Source organism: Zingiber officinale, chromosome 8B (assembly GCF_018446385.1).
Source record: "Zingiber officinale cultivar Zhangliang chromosome 8B, Zo_v1.1, whole genome shotgun sequence".
In the NCBI taxonomy this organism is placed as follows: domain Eukaryota; kingdom Viridiplantae; phylum Streptophyta; class Magnoliopsida; order Zingiberales; family Zingiberaceae; genus Zingiber; species Zingiber officinale.
The window spans coordinates 69,038,112-69,057,319 of record NC_056001.1 but is presented as its reverse complement, the minus strand read 5'-3'; the positions used below and the strand labels follow the sequence as shown (position 1 = coordinate 69,057,319).

The 19,208-nt window shown below is 46.9% G+C and overlaps 2 protein-coding genes across 2 annotated transcripts; one reads left to right on the top strand and one right to left on the bottom strand.

Moving 5' to 3' along the window:
* Window positions 1–436: 436 nt before the first annotated feature.
* Window positions 437–2,323, top strand: LOC122013947. Its single transcript, XM_042570157.1, has 2 exons — window positions 437–1,455; window positions 1,717–2,323. The coding sequence occupies exons 1-2, from the start codon at window positions 437–439 to the stop codon at window positions 2,321–2,323; spliced, it is 1,626 nt and encodes a 541-aa protein (XP_042426091.1).
* Window positions 2,324–17,264: 14,941 nt separating this feature from the next.
* Window positions 17,265–18,874, bottom strand: LOC122017987 (purine permease 3-like). The gene is made up of 2 exons (XM_042575721.1): window positions 18,035–18,874; window positions 17,265–17,705 (listed from the first exon to the last, which is right to left on the bottom strand). Exons 1-2 carry the CDS (start codon window positions 18,797–18,799, stop codon window positions 17,367–17,369), a joined length of 1,104 nt encoding a protein of 367 aa, XP_042431655.1. The 5' UTR covers window positions 18,800–18,874; the 3' UTR covers window positions 17,265–17,366.
* Between the last annotated feature and the right edge of the window lie 334 nt (window positions 18,875–19,208).

Genomic DNA, 19,208 nt, shown 5'->3' with positions numbered 1-19,208 from the left:
TGGGGCTAGAGGAGGGAAATTCTTGGGTTATCTGGTAACCGACCGAGGAATAGAGGCCAATCCTGAAAAGGTTCAAGTGCTCAAGGATATGCAGCCTCCTCAGAATTTAAAAGAAACTCAGAAGTTGGTCGGCAGAATAACAGCCTTGTCAAGATTTATTTCCAGATCTGCGGACCGGGCCACTCCTTTTTTCAAAGTGCTAAGGAAGGCTTCCAAATTCCAGTGGGATGAAGAATGCACTAAAGCTTTTGAAGAGCTGAAGAAGTATCTGGAAACCTTGCCCTCTCTTTTTAAGCCAGTTGTAGGGGAACCTTTGTGGGTTTATTTATCAGCCACCCCTGAGGCTGTAGGGGCAGTGCTCGTTAAAGAACATGACAATGTATAACGACCAATGTATTTTTTCAGCCATTTATTGAAGGGAGCCGAGTCCCGATACATGGCGCTCGAGAAGTTGGTTTATGGATTGGTTCTTATGGCTCGACGGTTACGATCTTACTTTTTATCATATCCAATCACAGTGTTAACCAACAGTACCATGGGAAGAGCACTGACTAATATGGAAGTTGCAGGTCAGCTTATTAAATGGGCCACAGAGTTAGGGGAATATGACATACAGTACCAGCCGCACACTGCTATCAAGGCACAGGCCCTGGCAGATTTCTTAACAGAAGTACATCAAATCAGCCCTGAAGAAACATGGAAGATCTATGTGGATGGGTATGCTAATCATTATGGAAGCGGGGTAGGAGTCCTGGTAATATCTCCTCAAGGGGATATACTCCAGGTGGCAGTGCGATTGAATTTCCGAGCCACGAACAATGAAGCAGAGTACGAGGCTTTATTGGCTGGATTGCAAGCAGCTCGGCATGTTGGGGCAGCTCGGGTAATCATCTATTCCGATTCCCAGTTGGTGACTCAGCAGGTGGCAGACAACTTTCTTATAAATTGTGATAAATTGCAAATGTATCGGGAAGCCTACGAGAAGATGAAGGCAGAATTTGCAGAGGTCACTGTCACAAAGATACCCCAGTCGGAGAATGAGAGGGCAGATGAGTTAGCCAAGATGGCCAGTTCTTTAACTACTTGGGTGCTGGATCGATCAACGGCACAAACCTTTTTGATAGCCCAGATAGATTTGCAAAACAACGCAGAAGCAACTATTGATTGGCGGGCACCCATGATCAGTTATCTCAGGCATGGTATCTTACCGACCGACCCCGAGGAATCTAGGTTGATAAGAAGGCAGGCTCATGCTTATGTAATGATCGGAGACCAGCTCTACAAGAGGTCCTTCTCCCGACCCTTACTTAAATGCTTGAGTATGGAGGAAGCCAATCAGGCCTTACGAGAAATACATCTAGGATGCTGTGGTAACCATGTAGGAGGTCGGACATTATCTCGCAAAGTGCTCCTGGCCGGGTATTTCTGGCCTACTTTACAGAAGGATGCTCACAAGTTGGTGAACACATGTTTGTCCTGCCAGAAGCATCAAAACTTAACTCATCGACCTACAGCCCTATTAAGAACATCTATAGTGTCCTGTCCTTTTGATCAATGGGGCATGGATATCGTGGGACCATTTCCAATGGCACCAGGTCAGAGGCGCTTCTTGTTGGTGGCTGTGGACTATTTTTCCAAATGGGTAGAAGCGGAAGCCCTGGCACGGATCACAGAAGATGCTGTCATTCAATTCTTGTGGAAAAACATCCTTTGCAGATTTGGTATTCCTCATAAGTTGGTGTCTGACAATGGGAGACAATTTCAAGGACAGAGGATACAGGCCTGGTGTAAGGGATTTGATATAACTCAAGATTTCACTTCAGTAGCTTATCCTCAAAGCAATGGTCAAACTGAGGTAATTAACAGAGAAATAGTTCAAGGTTTGAAGGTCAAACTAGATCATGTTGGTGGCAATTGGGTGGAAGAGCTGCCCAGTATTCTGTGGGCTTATCGTACAACACCTCGGGAAAGCACAGGTCTGACGCCATTTCACTTGGTCTATGGTAATGAGGCGGTGGTACCCATAGAAATTGGAGTACCTTTGGTCAGAAGGACATTATATGACGAAGGAAATGCAGAACGGCGGCTAGCTGAGCTGGATCTTATTAGTGAGACCCGCGATCAAACAGTGGCGCGGTTGGAGGCCTACCGACAAAGAATGAGGCAAAATTACAACAGAAGAATAACTCCCAGATTCTTCGGAGAAGGAGATTTGGTCTGGAAGCAAATCAAGCCAGTAGGGGATGTGACGAAACTAGCACCACAATGGGACGGACCTTATAAAGTCATTAAAAAACTAGCCTCTGGAGCCTATTATTTATAAGATGAACGAGGCAAAAAGCTAGATAGGCCCTGGAGCGCTAATTATCTGCCACCTTATCGGGTCTGAAGAGATGGGCCGGGAAGCGCAGATCGAGAGATGAGCTGAGCTGTGATTTATTTTACGGGCTGGGTTAGCAAATCGAAGAGAAGTAGATCGGGAAAAGCGAGAAATGTGAAAGCAAAGTATATGTAAATTTAAAGCAAGCATTGGAAGGGGAATACGAAAACAGCAAAATATTTTACAAGCAATTTTTGAATCATTATGTACAAAAAGTCAAAGAAAGGTCAGTCAAAAGGGGCAAATATTTCATCTGGAATCTCTTTGATGATCCGATCGTGATCTAAGAATTCAGGAGGTGGAATAGACCTCAAATAGTCTTGCTCATGAAGTTGTCACAGAGCCCCTCCCGCCCCGCAGATAGCAGATGTGGAAAAGCGATGTCCCACCTGTGCACAGAATTCTGGAGAACGCAGATACTCGGCTCGGTGTCGCAGGCAGCGATCATTTTCCCCTTCTCTGTAAATAGCTAGAGCTGTTGGCACGCCCTCTGTGGTGGCCTTAGCTTGAGCCAGTTCACTTCTGGTAGTGGCTAATTCTATTGCTTGGGAAGCCAATTGGGTCTCTTGAGATGTCAAAAGGGCCTCCTGTGATTTCAACTTTTGATCTTGAGCCTGCACCAAAGCTTCAGCAGCATGTAACTTTTGAACTAACTGGTCCATAGCTCTTTGATGCTCTGAAGTTTACTGATTCATACTTTGGTGGCGTACTTTGTCAGCCTGACTCTGCCTTTCCTGAAGCTCTTTAAGTTCGTGCTCAGTTAGGGCTAAAGACACTTCCAGACTATTTTTCCTACTGGTCAGAGATTTTATCTCCGCTCGCAGGACATGGCTGGCCTGGGCAGGATCATTTAGTTGTAATTCTAGTTCAGCAACATGGTCTCGTAGCATCTTATTCTGATGATGGGTGGCATGGAAGGAATGGTTCATTATCAAAGATCTTGCACAAGCCTGAAATATGTAAGGAATATCTTATAAGAGCAGAAAAAACAACAGTTGGGAAGTTTTTGAGGGTTACCTTGATATATAATTCTGCAAATTGATCCATTTGGGCCGGAGGAGGTAAAGAATCCATATGTCGCAGGTTTTCTTCCCATAGAGTCGTCAGACGACCTTTCATTTTCAGAGAGCTGGTGGGAACATCTGTCTGAGACCATAACTGTGCTTCAGAAGGAAAAGTAGTGCAGTAGTCCTGATAAGTAAGCGGAGGGGGTCCTGAGGGACCCGCTGTTGAGCCAGGAGTAGCTGAGGGCTCGGCGGTTGTATCGGAGGGAACCGAAGATGGTTCCTGAGGGGGCTCTACAGGGGAGGTAACCGAAGGACGTGTTGAAGGGCCAGCTTCGTCACCTTGAGTTTGTCGCGCGCTGAACGGTTGAGCCAATGGAGGCTCGGCCTAATTGCTGGACTAAATAGGAGGGTCATCTACACGGATCGGGATTGGAGGGGGAGTCACCTGAGGGAATGGGGTAGGGTCAGCTGCATGTGGAGGGGAAGGAATGGACGAGGGGCTTGAGTTTGGTATCACGCGAGGAGCTCGGCGACGACACCTCTGAGATAGTGGCTGATCGTCAGAATCGGCGTCATCTGAGGGTGATCGAACTCTGTGTCTAGAAGGACTGGAGACATGTTGGTTCAAGCGGTCGTTTGCAGTACGGGCTCGACGAGCCGCTTGGTAAGCATCTCGAGAGGCAAAGCTGGTAAAGGGAACGTTGCCTGTACCCCCACCAAGGCCCGTTATCCTTTCTCCGAGGCCCCGACCAGGGATATCAGTGGATCTAGGAGCACTAATAGGGGGCAAGGGTATAGATGGAGCAGGCCGGACCGTTCATGGGGCCCGGGGGTGAGTGGGAGCTCGAGGACGAACGGGAGCAGCTGGTCGAGGTCGAGTAGCAGTTCGGGGGCGAGGAGTGGCTGATCGAGGGGCTCTGGCCGTCCGGAAGTGAGTAGGAGGAGCCAGCAAAGAAGGTACAGCAGCAGGAGACCCTCGCCGCATGGGTCTGCGCGGAGGATGAGACGAGGATATCACACCGAGTGAGGATGATAGCGAGTGGGGAAGTGCTCTTCTCTCCAGGATAATTCGCCCTCGCCGCATTATATCCATGTCACTTAGAGGGAGGGGATGAACCTTTGAAGCATAGGTCAAGATTTCAGCTGCATCGGGTAAAGGGTGAAATTGTTTTCTTTAGGCCCCCAGAAGAAATAAAATGTTTATGTGGTAATGACAAAGCATAAGGAAAAGCTTACCCAGTGAGCGAGGCGTCTCTTCGGTCAGATGGCTTAGACGGAAGTAGGACAACAGTTCCTCAGACAGTAGACACATCAGATTAATGCGCCAGCCAGCCAGACGAGTTGAGGCTTCCAAATAAGAAGTGTCTAGATGGAACTCTCCCAGTTCAGGAGAAGAGGGAGGTAATTATCGCCATTGCAGGGGCCAGTTCACATCACGGGGAAAGGCAATGAAGAAAAATTAGCCTCTCCAGTTCGGGTCAGAAGGCGGTAGAGACGAGAAAAAATTAGTTCGAAGACGGGGCTGGAAATGGAATGTGCCTTCTTCTTGGTGCTGTAAGGTGAAGAAGCAATGAAATAAGTAGGCGGACCAGGATAGCTCGCACACTTCACACAGGATTACAAAGCCACAAAGGATTCTTATTGAATTGGGTGTCAGTTGCCCTAGAGGAATCTGAAAATAGTGGCCTATATTGGTAAAGAAGGGATGGATGGGAAGACGGAAGCCAGCCACAAATTGTTCTCTGAAAAATGTGCTAGAACTGATGGGGGGATTAGAGAAACGATGTACTCCAGTAGGGATGATCACTTTCACATCATCCTCGACCCCATAGGTGTAGCGTAGGTCATCTCGGGCATATTCATCGAAAGAAGAAGAGCCCGGGTAAAAAACAGACACCAAAGAAGAAAGAAAAGGAGAGGACGCCATAACAAGTGTAAACGAAAAGGAGGGTTAAGCGACGAAGGATCTGGTCGAAAGTGGCAGGAGCAGGAAGGATGCAAGCGAAAGAAAAGAAAGGGATATCAAGAGTGACTAGTTAAGAGGGAGAAGAATATTTATAGAAGCCTATAAGAGGGGTAATTTAGTCAGACTGTCATCTAGCGGTGCAAAATAATAGGCGGGAACAACGAGAGTCATAAGATCCGCCTCGGAAGTCACGCCCCAGGGCATATTTGGAAGAACACTAGCGCGGTATACGAGGAGGATCTAGGGAAAAGGTATCTATAGTTATCAGATTGCTAAGGCTCTCCCGAGCTGGAGATCATTATCAGATCCCTAGGTCTACGTATTCAGACCGGGATCGCAGGATACCCCGATCTATGCATAACTTCTACTTTCTGACCTTCAATTATACAGACCTGGAATAAGACAGTTGGAGTTAGATAGAGGCTGGTCTGTGGTTAGTCAGGCTTGGAATGAGAGGCAGGTTAGGAGTCAGACCAAGGTTGAAAGTTGGTCAAGGATAGGATACGGATTGATAAACTAGAAAGATTTCCGATCTATGATGAGCAGGATCTAAAATGGGCGGTTAAAATGTAAGTATAGCCTTGAGGTTATCAGCAAGAGAGCCGCATTACAAATAAAGTTAAAATCCTTAGGCAAGGGATATCACGAGGAAGATAAGAATGTCGAAATAACGAAAAAACAGTAAGTTATCAAAAAAGTCGATTTGTACATCAAGAGGTATTTAAGCAAGCAATACATACAACTAGATTAAGATTCTTTGTCAAGAAAGGGAGGATTATCTTCGGTGGGACCAGCCATATGCTTGGTAGGATCAGGAGCAAGGTCAGCCGAAGGCTCGGGAAGGAGGAAGAGGTCGTCATCATCCTTAAAAGAGGGGAAGGACCCATCAGGAATTTCATCCATGATGCGACCTATGTCTACAAAATCCTCCTCAGGGACAGATATAATCATATTCTGTTCCAGCATTTGACGAGCTCCTCCACCCACTCCGCAATATACCATGGAGTACATTACATCTCCCATTTTCTTTATGAAGAAGGGGGAGGTGACATATGCTTGTCTGTAGGCCCTCAGTCGATCCACTTCGCCCACTTGATACTCGGCCAGTTGTGTCTTTGCTTTCTTCTAGTCAGCCTGGGCTTGAATCAGGGCTTCTTGACCTTGCAAGACATCCTCTTGAATCTTCAGAAGATCAGCCTGCACAGTTTTGAGCGTTGCCTGGCTGGCCTCCCATTGAGTTTGAACTTCTGCCAAGGTTTTTTGAAGGGTCTCCTGGGTTTCTTGTGAACTAGTCAATTGGGCATCCCTCTTCTCCAGCTCAGCCTCCAACCCTTGGCGCTTTTCTATCTCGGAAGTCAACTTTGACTCACTGGTCTGCAAGGCTAGTTCCAAAGCCTTGATCTTGTCAAAAGCTGCATGAGAAATATCGCGGGCTGATCCAGCAGATTCCCCAATCAAGCGAAGATAGTGAGCCAAATCCCCGGGAGTGGGGTTGAGAGGATCCCTAGGAGTCAGTGGTAACTCTATTTCCTCCAAGCGAGCTTTCAGCGCTTCATTGTCTCTTTGCAAGTCACAGGCGTACTTAACAACGCTTAGATTGACGGAGCATACCTGCATTATATATATCAGAAGAAAAGCTATAAAAGGTGACAGTCGAAAGGCATAAAAGTAGTAAGGCTTACAGCGGACATCAGGCAAGCTGCTTGATCTAGCCATCCCAGCGGAGCGTTTTTATAGAACTTGCGATGGCCAGAGCGCCAAGAGGCCGCTAGGTCTCCCTCCAATTCGATTAAAGCAGTAAGAGGAGGAGCCCCACCAGTGGTGTCTGTGCCTACCCCTGAGCCTGTGGAGGAAGGCACGCGCCAAAAGTCAGTAAAGGAGTATTTCTTGAGAGTTTTCCTCCGGGACCTAGAAGTAGATGCGGGAGCATCCAATGGAAGGGAAGCAAAAGGAGTGTTAGAGCTCCTGGGCTGGTCCGTTAAGTGTAAAGATGGCTGACCGGGAGAAGAGGTTGGTGCTTGTGGAAAAGCCTGTGCTGGAGTTGTGCCTCGATCAGAAGCTGGGATTGATACGTGAGGAGACGCGACGGGAACTTCAGGCCCCGAAATGCTCTCTCGGGCAGAAGTGGTTGCTTTGAGTTCCAGGGGACGAAGAGTAGTAGACGGGCGACGGCTGGATGGGATAGGTGGAGGTGACGCTTGAATAGCGGGAGTCACTCTCTTACGCTTGCGTTGAAGTTTCAGGCGCTCAGCCGGTCGAGGGAATGCCACTTGCATCTCTTCAAGTTGCTCAACGGTAGCCTCCCCAGCCTGTTCTCCCGAGGCTTCCTCTATCCGCCCTATCATGGATAGGTCAACCTGCTCTACAGCGACCGGGTCTTCCACGAGAGCTGCATCTAGGGAAAGTGCTGAGAAAGGTCCCTCATGGGTCATAGCCGGCATAATTGTAGATGGAATAGGAGTCGAATGTGAAGTAGAGGGGCCAGACCGGGAGGAAGCTGGTACACCCCGTCTAAGCTCTTCACCCAGATTTTTCAAGTAAGGGGAGGACCGGCGCTTAACGTCAGAGGAATAGGGTCGATACAGGGCAGCTTCTGCGATAAAGAAGAAAAATACCTCAGTTAGCGAATAATAGGTAAAAGGAAAACGGGGTCTTACCAAACGGAGCCCCGATGTCCTTCGGAACAGGGCTGAGCCCAAATAAAAATAGAAAGCCCTCCAACAACAACACAGAAAGGTTAACAAGTACGCCTTGCAGCGCTTCAGAGCCGGGGATACAAGCAAGCCGGTGCTGGTGCGAAGGAAGGTTATCAGGGAGGTCTGGGCGCCATTGTGTGGGCCCGACTAGTGGTTGAGGTAGTCTGACAAAGAAGAAGCGGGATTTCCACCCCTTGTTCGAGGAAGGCATATCTGCAAAAAACTTATAGCCGGGCCTAGCTTGTACCATGAATACGCCCGGCTCCGAATGTTTGAAGGAATAAAAGTGGTGAAAGAGATGAACAGTCAAGGGAAGATCATATACTCGACAAAGGATAATGGTACCGCAAACCGCCCTAAAGAAGTTAGGAGCAAGCTGAGAAATGCAAACGGCAAAGTATTCGCTTAAGGCGGAAATGAATGGATGGATGGGAAAACGAAGACCTCTTAGAATCTGGTCTCTAAAAATGGTCACAAAACCTTCTGGAGGGCTAGCCGGATGCTCTTGCGGTGTGGGAACTCGAAGTTTATAAGTGCTATCAAGATGCAGGTCCGAGCTAATCACCGACAGGTCATGGTCGTCCATATCGAAAATGAAGCAGGAATACCAAAGAGTGGTCTTACCATCAGCCATTATCAGAGTAAGGGGGGTCGAGGATGAGATTAGTCTAAGAGGGGAAGAATGCTACGCTAGACGGAGAGGCTTCGAAGAGGAAAGGAGCGAGCGTCGGTGAAGTCTAAGCCACACGAAGCAAACAGGTAAAACGCGCAAGGCAGTGGCGGCGGACGGCCTTTAGGGTTTATAAAGGTTGGGTTCATAGGGAATATCGAAAAGAGTATCTTTTTGGGTAAATCGCTCGAAACCGTCTGATCATCGAAGAACCTGCTCTTATGGGTAAGCGTGTACAAAAAGGAGTGGTGTAGGCGGCGTCACTCTGCATAAGCAATAAAGGCCGAGGACAGGTGTCGACCTCCGAGGAGCCATATTAATGATGGATGTGATAAGGAAATCATGATATGAAGCAAGCATACGGAAACGCTTACCATAGGCTTTTCTGGGGAACCGTGAAAGAAAAGTAGCGGGAAATAAATTCAAACACCATAGGGCCCAGGTCGGCAATATGACTATCTATTCAACACTACTAATAATGTTTTTTGATGATAGATGAAGCTCTGCTAACGATTCCGGGTCGGGAGTTCGAATCCCGGGTTGGCAACTTTCATCTGGATCAGAAAACTGGACCCTCAGGTCGGCTACGTGTGTCCTGATTATCGGAGGGGTCAGCAGGATAGAAACGTTTAGCCGGACCAGGGAGCGAGCTGCTCGGTCGGCTGTCCCAGACTCTTGCCTCAGTGCAAGTTATAAGTGAGCTCTGCTCTCACGCCCAACGACCGAGCTGCTCAATCGGCTGTCCCAGACTCTTGCCTCAGTGCAAGTTATAAGTGAGCTCTGCTCTCACGCCCAACGACCGAGCTGCTCGGTCGGCTATCTCAGACTCTTGCCTCAGTGCAAGTTATAAGTGAGCTCTGCTCTCGCGCCCAACGACCGAGCTGCTTGGTCGGCTGTCCCAGACTCTTGCCTCAGTGCAAGTTATAAGTGAGCTCTGCTCTCACGCCCAACGACCGAGCTGCTCGGTCGGCTGTCCCAGACTCTTGCCCCAGTGCAAGTTATAAGTCACGCCCAACGACCGAGCTGCTCGGTCGGCTATCTCAGACTCTTGCCTCAGTGCAAGTTATAAGTGAGCTCTGCTCTCACGCCCAACGACCGAGCTGCTTGGTCGGCTGTCCCAGACTCTTGCCTCAGTGCAAGTTATAAGTGAGCTCTGCTCTCACGCCCAACGACCGAGCTGCTCGGTCGGCTGTCCCAGACTCTTGCCTCAGTGCAAGTTATAAGTGAGCTCTGCTCTCACGCCCAACGACTGAGCTGCTCGGTCGGCTGTCCCAGACTCTTGCCTCAGTGCAAGTTATAAGTGAACTCTGCTCTCACACCCAACGACCGAGCTGCTCGGTCGGCTGTCCCAGACTCTTACCTCAGTACAAGTTATAAGTGAGCTCTGCTCTCACGCCCAACGACCGAGCTGCTCGGTTGGCTGTCCCAGACTCTTGCCTCAGTGCAAGTTATGAGTGAACCCTGCTCTCACGCCCAACAACTTTGCTAGTTGGTTCAATCATTTGCTCGGTCAGTATCTTTTTCTTTTACATATAAAGCAAAATACCACATGCCTTACAGGTACTGCGGCTCACTACTACTTTGGCTCGGGGTAAAAAGAAAGTAAGACAGGAGAGAGGAACACAGTCATAAAATAGAAAATTTGCTTCATTTCATAAAAAGGAATTCATAGAAAGAAACATTTAGTAGCATCCTCAATCACTATCTGATTCAGACACTTGAGGTCCTTCCTCTAAGCAAGCTTTAGCTCGAGCCAGTTCCACCTGAGCATGATCAAGAGTGGTCCGCAGTTGATGAATGGTGTCGCTTTGCATTCGATTTTCTTCTTTTAAAGAGGTCACCTCATCCTCATGCTTCAACTTCAAATAGAGGATATGATGGAGTTGAGCATGAAAGTCTGCTTGCGCTTTCATCTTCAGAGCCATTTCCGCCCGAGTCCTGCATTTGGTCGCACGCCATAACTCTTCAAGTTCCCTGCAAAGAGAGGTCTGTAGGTCCCGGCTCAAGGTCATATCATGTAACGCCTTCTCGGTAAGAGCCAGCCGTCGACACAAAGCAGACAATTCGGGGGATTCCATGAACACGTTCGCAGAGATAAAGGGAATATGTGGATAGAAAGGATGAAACACCCCCAGATCTCTTATATAGATGAGGAAAGGAAAGGGACTCTCTCGAAGCTGGAAAAGGCGCTTGGGAACTAGTGTCATGATAAAGGCATATTCAACTCGAAAGCCGAAGGGTTAATGAGATCATGAGGGGCGCTCGGTTGTCTCACATTTAGACGGGTATGTATCGCGCTGACTGATGCATCTTTAAATGATCACGTAAAGTAGCCAGGCGATTCTCACAGCAGATCGAATAGGCAAAGGGAATCAAGCAGGATAGATTGTCTAGAGGAAGGAGCCTCTCCAATTAATAAACATCAAGGACACAGGCTAGTACAACAGCATAGTTCAGTGAGCGTACAAAATATTCATTACAAAACCAGCACTCGTTACACAAGATCAATAGCTGAGTTATTATTTATGAATTACATAAGAGAAGGGATACGGGCACTATTACCAAAATAAAAGTCCTACAAGAAAGAACGCCCTACAAGTTAGAAGCCACTGAGACAACTAAAGCCCGGAAAGGAGCCACTGAGACAACTAAAGCTCGGAAAGGAGCCACTGAGACAACTAAAGACTGGGCAGGAGTCACCGAGACAATCAATGCCCAGACACCACAAGAGTTAGTTAAGGTCTGTGGACACTGCCCTAGGAAGGAACATCCTGGGGGTCAAGAGCCGCTGGGACGTTATAAGTTTGGGCCAACTCTGCTTGAAGGGATCTGATGCGGTTTGTTCCCGAGCGATAGTGTCTTGTTTATCGTCAAGACATGCACGTAGGAGGGACAGCTCGGCCTCATGTTCTCGCTGCAGACGATCCTGGAGGTTAAATTGTCGTTGCAGGTCAGACTGGTATTTGTCTTTCATCGCTTTTTCAGCGTGAACGCGAGATTTAGCAAGGCGATACAAGGCGTTGGCATCCTGCAAGTAAGCAAGTTGACGGTCTCGCTCCACGAACATGTTTTTCAGTTCGCACTCCTTCTCTGCGAGTTGTTGGGTGAGTTGATGTATACGCATTTGGGGGGTTAGCTGATCAATCTCGTCGGAGGAAGGCGAATGCATCGTGTCAAATAGAAACCGGGAGCAGGCAAAGGGACGAAAAGCAGGAAGAAAGCAAAGGAAAGGAAGGATACGAGAAGGGAGCGTATTGAGGCCTTTTTAAAGAGGAGGTTGAGTATTTAAGACAAAGCAATTACTCAGGCAACGTATCCCAGACAACCACTGAAGTAATTACGTAAGCGCCGTACCACAAGCAACCACTAAAGCAATTACTCAGGCACCGTATCCCAGACAACCACTGAAGCAATTACACAAGCGTCGTACCACAAGCAACCACTAAAACAACTATTCATACAGGATAGCCCAGGTGATAGGACATAAAGGTTGGCGCAGTAGGAGGCGATAGGACATAAAGGTTGGTACGGTGGGTAGGGCAATAGGCAGAGAACGCAGAGGGATGCAGGGGTCTAGTCAGTCAGACTTGGGTCTTCCTTTGACTAGACTTGAGGGGGAGGCTTGTGATACGGTATATGAAGGTGGGGGCTATTATATGATCTGGCAAGGAGTCAAAGCTACGGAAGGGTCATAAGTCATGCCAGCCTAGAGGTCAAAAGTCTAGCCCTCGTGGCTAGTCAAGAGTCACGCCAGCCTGGAGGTCGGAAGTTTAGGCTCTGGGACAACGCCATCGTACAAGTCAGGGATCCGACTCAACAGACAGGTCAGGATGATCATACGTGCAGGTCGGGACGTTCATGCCATGGATAAACAACGGATGGACATAGGTCAGGGATCCGACTCAACAGACAGGTCAGGATGATCATACGTGCAAGTCGGGACGTTCATGCCATGGATAAATAACGGATGGACACAGGTCAGGGATCCGACTCAACAGACATGTCAGGATGATCATACGTGCAGGTCGGGACATTCATGCCATGGATAAACAACGGATGGACACAGGTCAAGGATCCGACCCAACAGGCAAGTCAGGATGATCATACGTGCAGGTCAGGACGTTCATGCCATGGATAAACAACAGCTGGACACAGGTCAGGGATCCGACCCAGCATACAGGTCAGGATGATCATACGTGCAGGTCGGGACGTTCATGCCACAGATAAACAACGGATTGACACAGGTCAGGAATCCGACCCAACAGGCAGGTCAGGATGATCATATGTGCAGGTCGGGACGTTCATGCCATGGATAAACAACGGATGGACACAGGTCAGGGATCCGACCCAACAGGCAAGTCAGGATGATCATACGTGCAGGTCAGGACGTTCATGTCATGGATAAACAACGAATAGACACAGGTCAAGGATCCGACCTAGCATACAGGTCAGGATAATCATACGTGCAGGTCAGGACGGTCAGGCCATGGATAAACAATTGATGGATACAGGTCAGGGATCTGACCCAGCATACAGGTCGGGATAATCATACACGCAGGTCGTGACGATCATACCACGGATAACAACAGATGGAGTCAGATCATGGAACGAATTCAGCGTGCAGGTTGAGAGCCAACCCAGGGTCCAGGTCAGGATTTTCATACCATAAGTAACAACAAACAGATGCAGACAAAGGTGGGTCGGAAGGCCGGACGCTATAGGAAAAATAGGCCTGCAAGGAATCGTAACCACCCGTCAGAGAACAATCATTACGTGTCAGGGAATATTCTAACAGTGGGAGGCTAATACCCCTCTTGGTTTCTCCGCTGGCCTATGAGAAGAAGTCACGTATCAACCACCGCTAGACAGAGCCTGACACCCGACATTCCCTGACATTCGTCAGGTTCCAGAAGCCTCAGTTGCAGTATAAAAAGGGAGGCTTTGTCCCTCACGCAGGTACGCTCACTCGTCATTTTTTACCAATCTTTTACTTTTTCTGGCTTTCTCTGTGATTTCTGGGAAAAAAGTACCTGACTTGAGCGTCGGAGGGCCTGACCTGGGGACTTTTTCCCTGGTTTCTGGTCTCTAACGATCGTGTGACCTGTCTGAGTGTGTGCAGAGTGATAACGCCATCTTCCTGAACCTTTCTTCCCTTCGTACCACCGCTCGTGCGCACTTGTCCAGGGAGTAACTTACTGACTCAGCATCTCAACAACTTTTCGTCAATATTTAGCACAACAAGGCCCGCCTCCATCCGACTCAGCTTCCGGACAGGATCAATATTATTTTTTTCTCTCGCGAAAAGAAATAATAATAAGATGACAAATTAGCAATTGCATAGGTACTCTGGAGTTTGGATGGATCCAACTTTCTCATACCTTCTTGTTAGCTTCTTCTCATCCGAATCATAAATGATTGAAGACAAGATTATAATATAAAAATTTTTTAAAAAAGGAAAGATCTGTCACAACCTTGAACTGGATGGAGCTTTATTAATTATTTGAAATGACGATAGATATGTAAAGTGGTCAATCATGAAGTTGGTATAATTGGCAATTCACTGTGTAAAATGATATTTAAAAGGTGGTTGTGTAATGGACGGTGATGCTGTCTGAAATTGGAGAGATAGCACATTGGATAGCTGGTGCAACTGTTGAATGTGAGAAGATTTTGTGCTGGAGGAGGATGGCATTTAAGCAACCCTCTTTTGTGCATACCATAGAGGGAGAAAATAGAAACATTAGAATGAGAACTAATGAGGTGGTCCTTGGTACAAGTATTTCAACGCTCAAATTAGAATAATACTTAAATGGAGAAGAAGATGAATAGTAAAATAGTAGTGTGCATGTGTGTGCATAAGCGCGAGTAAGATGATGTGCAAGCGTAAAGTATTCAGCATACCTGGTTAACAAAAAAGACCTCTTTTTATCGCCTCTTATAACCTCCGTGATAATAATGCAACAGACAATGTTTGGTGTCAGAATATGTTGAGTAATGGAGGATGTTCTGTCACCTCTTTAGAGGAAGGCTTCGTTGCATTTATATGTTAGATTATCGGAATATTTCTTGGTAAAAAGCTATATATTATTCTTTGACAGGTTGTTGTAATTCTCTAACAATGTTGTCATTTAGAGGGAATCCGGCTAGCTATAGGGCCGATTGGATGTATACTGGGAGCTTTATCAAATGAGAAGTGAGGAGTAGGGCTTCGTAAGTATGACTGGCACTGGGACCGACCGAATGTATACTGAGCACCTTGTCTTAGAGAAGTGAGGAGTTGTATATGCCCGACCAGCTTTGGGGCTGACCAGGTTTATACTGAGAGCTTTGTCAACTGAGAAGTGAGGAGTCAGGCTTCATAAATTTGACCGATGTTGGTATCAACCGGATGTATACTGTGTTGGAACACTTGGAGTTATATTGGGGGGGAGGTGAATAGCTCGTCTCGTTTCGTTGATGATGATTTGCAGCAGAAAATACGAAGCGAAGCTCCACCAATGCTAACATAAGGATTTATTTGGTATCTACCTCAACAAGGTGAATAATTCAAGGATTTGACCCTCTCTTACACATTCACTATGAAAGAACTCCTCAGAAATACTCTGGAGGTGGAGAAACCTCGTATAAGTTCCAATACAACAAGAAGAAAATGAGAAGCTAATACAAATGAAATTTTACAAGATTTACAATAATGAAATCCTAGCTTGCTCTCTTCTTGTTTGGAAACACCACTTGATGCTTGGAAATGCTGCAGCACTTTGCTCCAAGAACCTTCAAAACTGGCATTGAGTATTGGAGAAGAAGGGTGTGTGAGTTATATTGGATCTGTACTCGCGTCAAACCTTTTTAGGGCTCTTCAGGCGCCTTAATCTCTTAAGAAATTCTTAAGCGATTACCACGTCAGCAACCTACTCAGAACGACTATATTTTTGAACCTTAAATGATTACCCTAATCGTGTAAGCAGAGCATAATCAATTACGCCCCTTTCTGTTCGATTGCTAAAGGACCTTGTGACAAGTGTTCAGTCCTTCATGATCCACTTGGACTTCCAAATACTAGTTGCCCGGTCAACCTTGATCCACCTAGATTTCCACATGTCTGACCTCACTCACCAGTACTTTTTATCATCTAGCTTCACTCACTAGGATTTTCCCACATGGCTTCACTCGTCAGGATTTCCATCTGCCTAGCTCCTCTCACTAAGGCTTTTCACTTGGCTTTACTCACTAGGACTTTTACATCTACCTAGTTTCACTCACTATGGTTTTTTACCTAATTTGACTCACCAAAACTTTTCATTAGTCTAGCTTCACTCACCAGGACTTTTCAACTTCCTGGTTTCACTCACCAGGACTTTCCAATTATCTGGCTTCACTCACTAGGACTTTCTCAATTGCCCGGCTTTACTCACCGGAACTTCCCAATCTGCGTGACTTCACTCACCAGGACTTTCATATCAAGTGTCTGGTCAACACTGACTCACTTGGATTTTTATCTTCTTCCAAATTTCTCATTGGGCTTACCCTTGTCTAACTTCCGATTAAGACTTTCCTAATCAAGTATCCAGTCAACCTTAACCTACTTACCTTTTGGTCAAACTTTGATTATCAATCTACCATATGGACAATTGCACTAGAAATCTTCATTTATTGTCAAATATCAAAACTCAAATATCAAGACTCAAACTGACCTAACTCAAGCTTAGTCAACTTGGTCAACTTTCACCTAGGAAAAATTACTCTAACATACTGAGCACCTTGTCTTGGAGAAGTGAGGAGCTATATATGTCCAACCGACTCTAGGGTCGATCGAGTTTATATTGAGATCTTTCTCAACTGAGAAGTGAGGAGTCTGGTTTAAGTCTGACTAAGGCTGGGACTGATCGGATGTATACTGAGCACCTTGTCTTGGAGAAGTGAGGAGCTATGTCCAACCAACTTTGGGGTTGATCGGGTTTATACTAAGAGCTTTGTCAAATGAGAAGTGAGGAGTCGGGCTATGTAAGTCTGATCGGCACTAGTATCGACCGAATATATACTGAGCACCTTGTCTTGGAGAACTAAGGAGTTGTATATGTCCTACTGACTGTGGGGCCGATCGGGTTTATACTAAGACCTTTGTCCGCTAAAAAGTGGATGATTGAGCCCTGGTGAGTGGTGAGGATGGTTCGCCTAGCTATGCACATCTTGACTTTGAGTGACATCTCATTTTAATTTCAATTATCATATCATCCAAATTATTGATCCCACGTTACTTTTGGAGCCCGCTCGCTACCCACCGTATCAGACAAGATACTTGCTGACCATGGTTTTTTTTCTCAACTAACTAATCGCAAAAGAACAAGATTCAGAACAAATATGAAATTATCTGTAATTTGTAATTTTTAGACAAAAAAAACATGTTTTTAGTTTTCAGATATTGCAGACTGTTTATATTACATATGATGCACTGTTCGTCCTGAACTTTCAGCTACAAACTCTGACCTAAAGGAGTCGTCTTAAAGTTTTCAGTTGGAAGATAATCATTTCAAGTGCTAAGAAAATATAACGAATTGGAGAGTAGATTCTGAATTTGAATACGATTTATATATATATATTTGATCAGCATATGAATTTATAGGAAAAAGGAAAGCAGATGAGCGCTTGATCAAGTGGGCTGCTCAATGGCGATGGCGGCATTGGCTTTCTTTTTGTTGTCCTTCACTTGCCGGTACTCGCCGTAGGAGTAGGAGGCGAGGCCCCAGAGGGAAAGGACGAGGGCGATGGCCTTCTCGCTGCTAAATTTCTCATGGAAGAAGATGACGGCCAGCACCTCAGTGACGGGAAGGAAAACGGCGATGAGGATTCCGGCGAGCAGAGTGTTGACGCAGAAGATGGTGCCGACGGTGCCGACGAAGAAGAACTGCCAGAAGATTGCGTTCCAAACGAGGACGACGTAGTATTTAAACTCGCCCAGCTCAAAATTCCTGGCCTCCCTTGGAATCGCCTGCAATTCCCAAATTCTCTCAATTCGTAGTGAAAATCATACCGACAAACTTCATACTGATTGGATATTTGGATGTGTTCGCTCTGTCCATCAATGTAAAGAACTAAAGATCTTCTTTTGCAATCATATAAACATGTTTTATATATATATTATGTTCACTTTGTTTTGTGTTTAGAGTTTAATATATTTTATATTGCTAGCAACTTGTTTATTTATGAGGTACGACTGCTCTTTGACTAAATTTCTACCAATTCAATTGAAATCATTACTTGTTTGCTAATTGTATATGTTTTCTGAATTTAATCTGATGAGAAGTCGATTTGAATGACCTGGAAGTCGTGGTTGACGATCATGCCGACGGTGCAGAAAGCGGTGGCGAACATCCCCATCACCAGCTGCATCTCCAGAACCAGCGTGTAGGTGACGGCCAGGCCCCGCCGCCTCGCCACGGTGTACATCAGCTCCACCAGAGGGAGTACGAGGCCGTAGAGCGCCGCCGCCCCCAGCGTGAGGGCGAATCCCATGAAGTACTTCCCCCTGCTCTCCCCCTCCGGCCTGTCCCCGCTGACGTGGAGACCCAGCATGACGGCCCCCACCGTCAGCAGCGCCACCGCGTTGATCGAGTACGCCGTGAACCTCTGCCTCACTAACAGGAACGCGAACAGGGCCGTGAAGGCGAGCTGGGTAGAGATGAGCAGCGACGAGGTGGAGACCGGGAGGAAGGCGAGTCCGTAGGCGTAGAGGAAGTCGTCGAGGCCGGTGAGGACGCCGAGAGCTGCGCAGGCGAGGCCGAGTCGCGGGGTTATGAAGAAGAGAGGAACAGAGGAGGAGCGCCGCTGGCGGCGGCGGATGTAAAAGCATAGTAAGGGGAGGAGGATGAGCGGTGAGCCACTGGTCTGGAGCCAGCTGGATAGCCACTGGCGCTTGCCGCCGCTGCGGTAGTAGAGGCGTAGGAGAAGGGGGCTGCCGGTGTTGCCCAGCGCCATGAAGACGCAGTTGAGGAGGATGAGGGCCCTCCGGAGGCCTTTGCTCATGGTGGCGGCGCCGTCATCCTTGTTGATCTCGTGGTTTGGGTCGGAGCTCTCGACGTCCATGGCGCTGATTGTCACTATCAAGCGCAGTAGCTCGTTCTATACATTCAGCGAGGTCGCAGTGTGAATTTAAGAATGGACAGGTTCCTTTTTCTAAAAAGATCCTTTAAGTTATTCTTGGAAATCATGCAGTGTTTGTCTAGTGATGCAGACAGTTTTCTAATTCTTTAGTTGAGTTCTTCACGACTGACAGTCTTCAGTAACAAAAGAAAGACAATATTGGTGAATCTGTAAGATTTTTTACGAAGAATGTATAGAAAACCCCAAGGAGATCGTCAGTGCTCTATTATCAGTTTCTGAAATGTCAAAGATGTAATAGTTGCCTTTGAATGTCAGATAAATGGCTATTCTGCAAATCAAATTCAATGCGAATGGGATATTCTTTTATGTTGCTTTCAGCTTAAATTTCCAC

Bases quoted from the DNA above. Each gene is read 5' to 3' on its own strand.
- LOC122013947 (XM_042570157.1), top strand. From the start codon at position 437: ATGGCGCTCGAGAAGTTGGTTTATGGATTGGTTCTTATGGCTCGACGG. The intron at 1,456-1,716 runs GTTGGTGAACAC...CATCCTTTGCAG, and splicing joins TTACAGAAGGATGCTCACAA to ATTTGGTATTCCTCATAAGT.
- LOC122017987 (XM_042575721.1), bottom strand. From the start codon at position 18,799: ATGGACGTCGAGAGCTCCGACCCAAACCACGAGATCAACAAGGATGAC. The intron at 17,706-18,034 runs GTCATTCAAATC...TGGGAATTGCAG, and splicing joins TCGTCAACCACGACTTCCAG to GCGATTCCAAGGGAGGCCAG.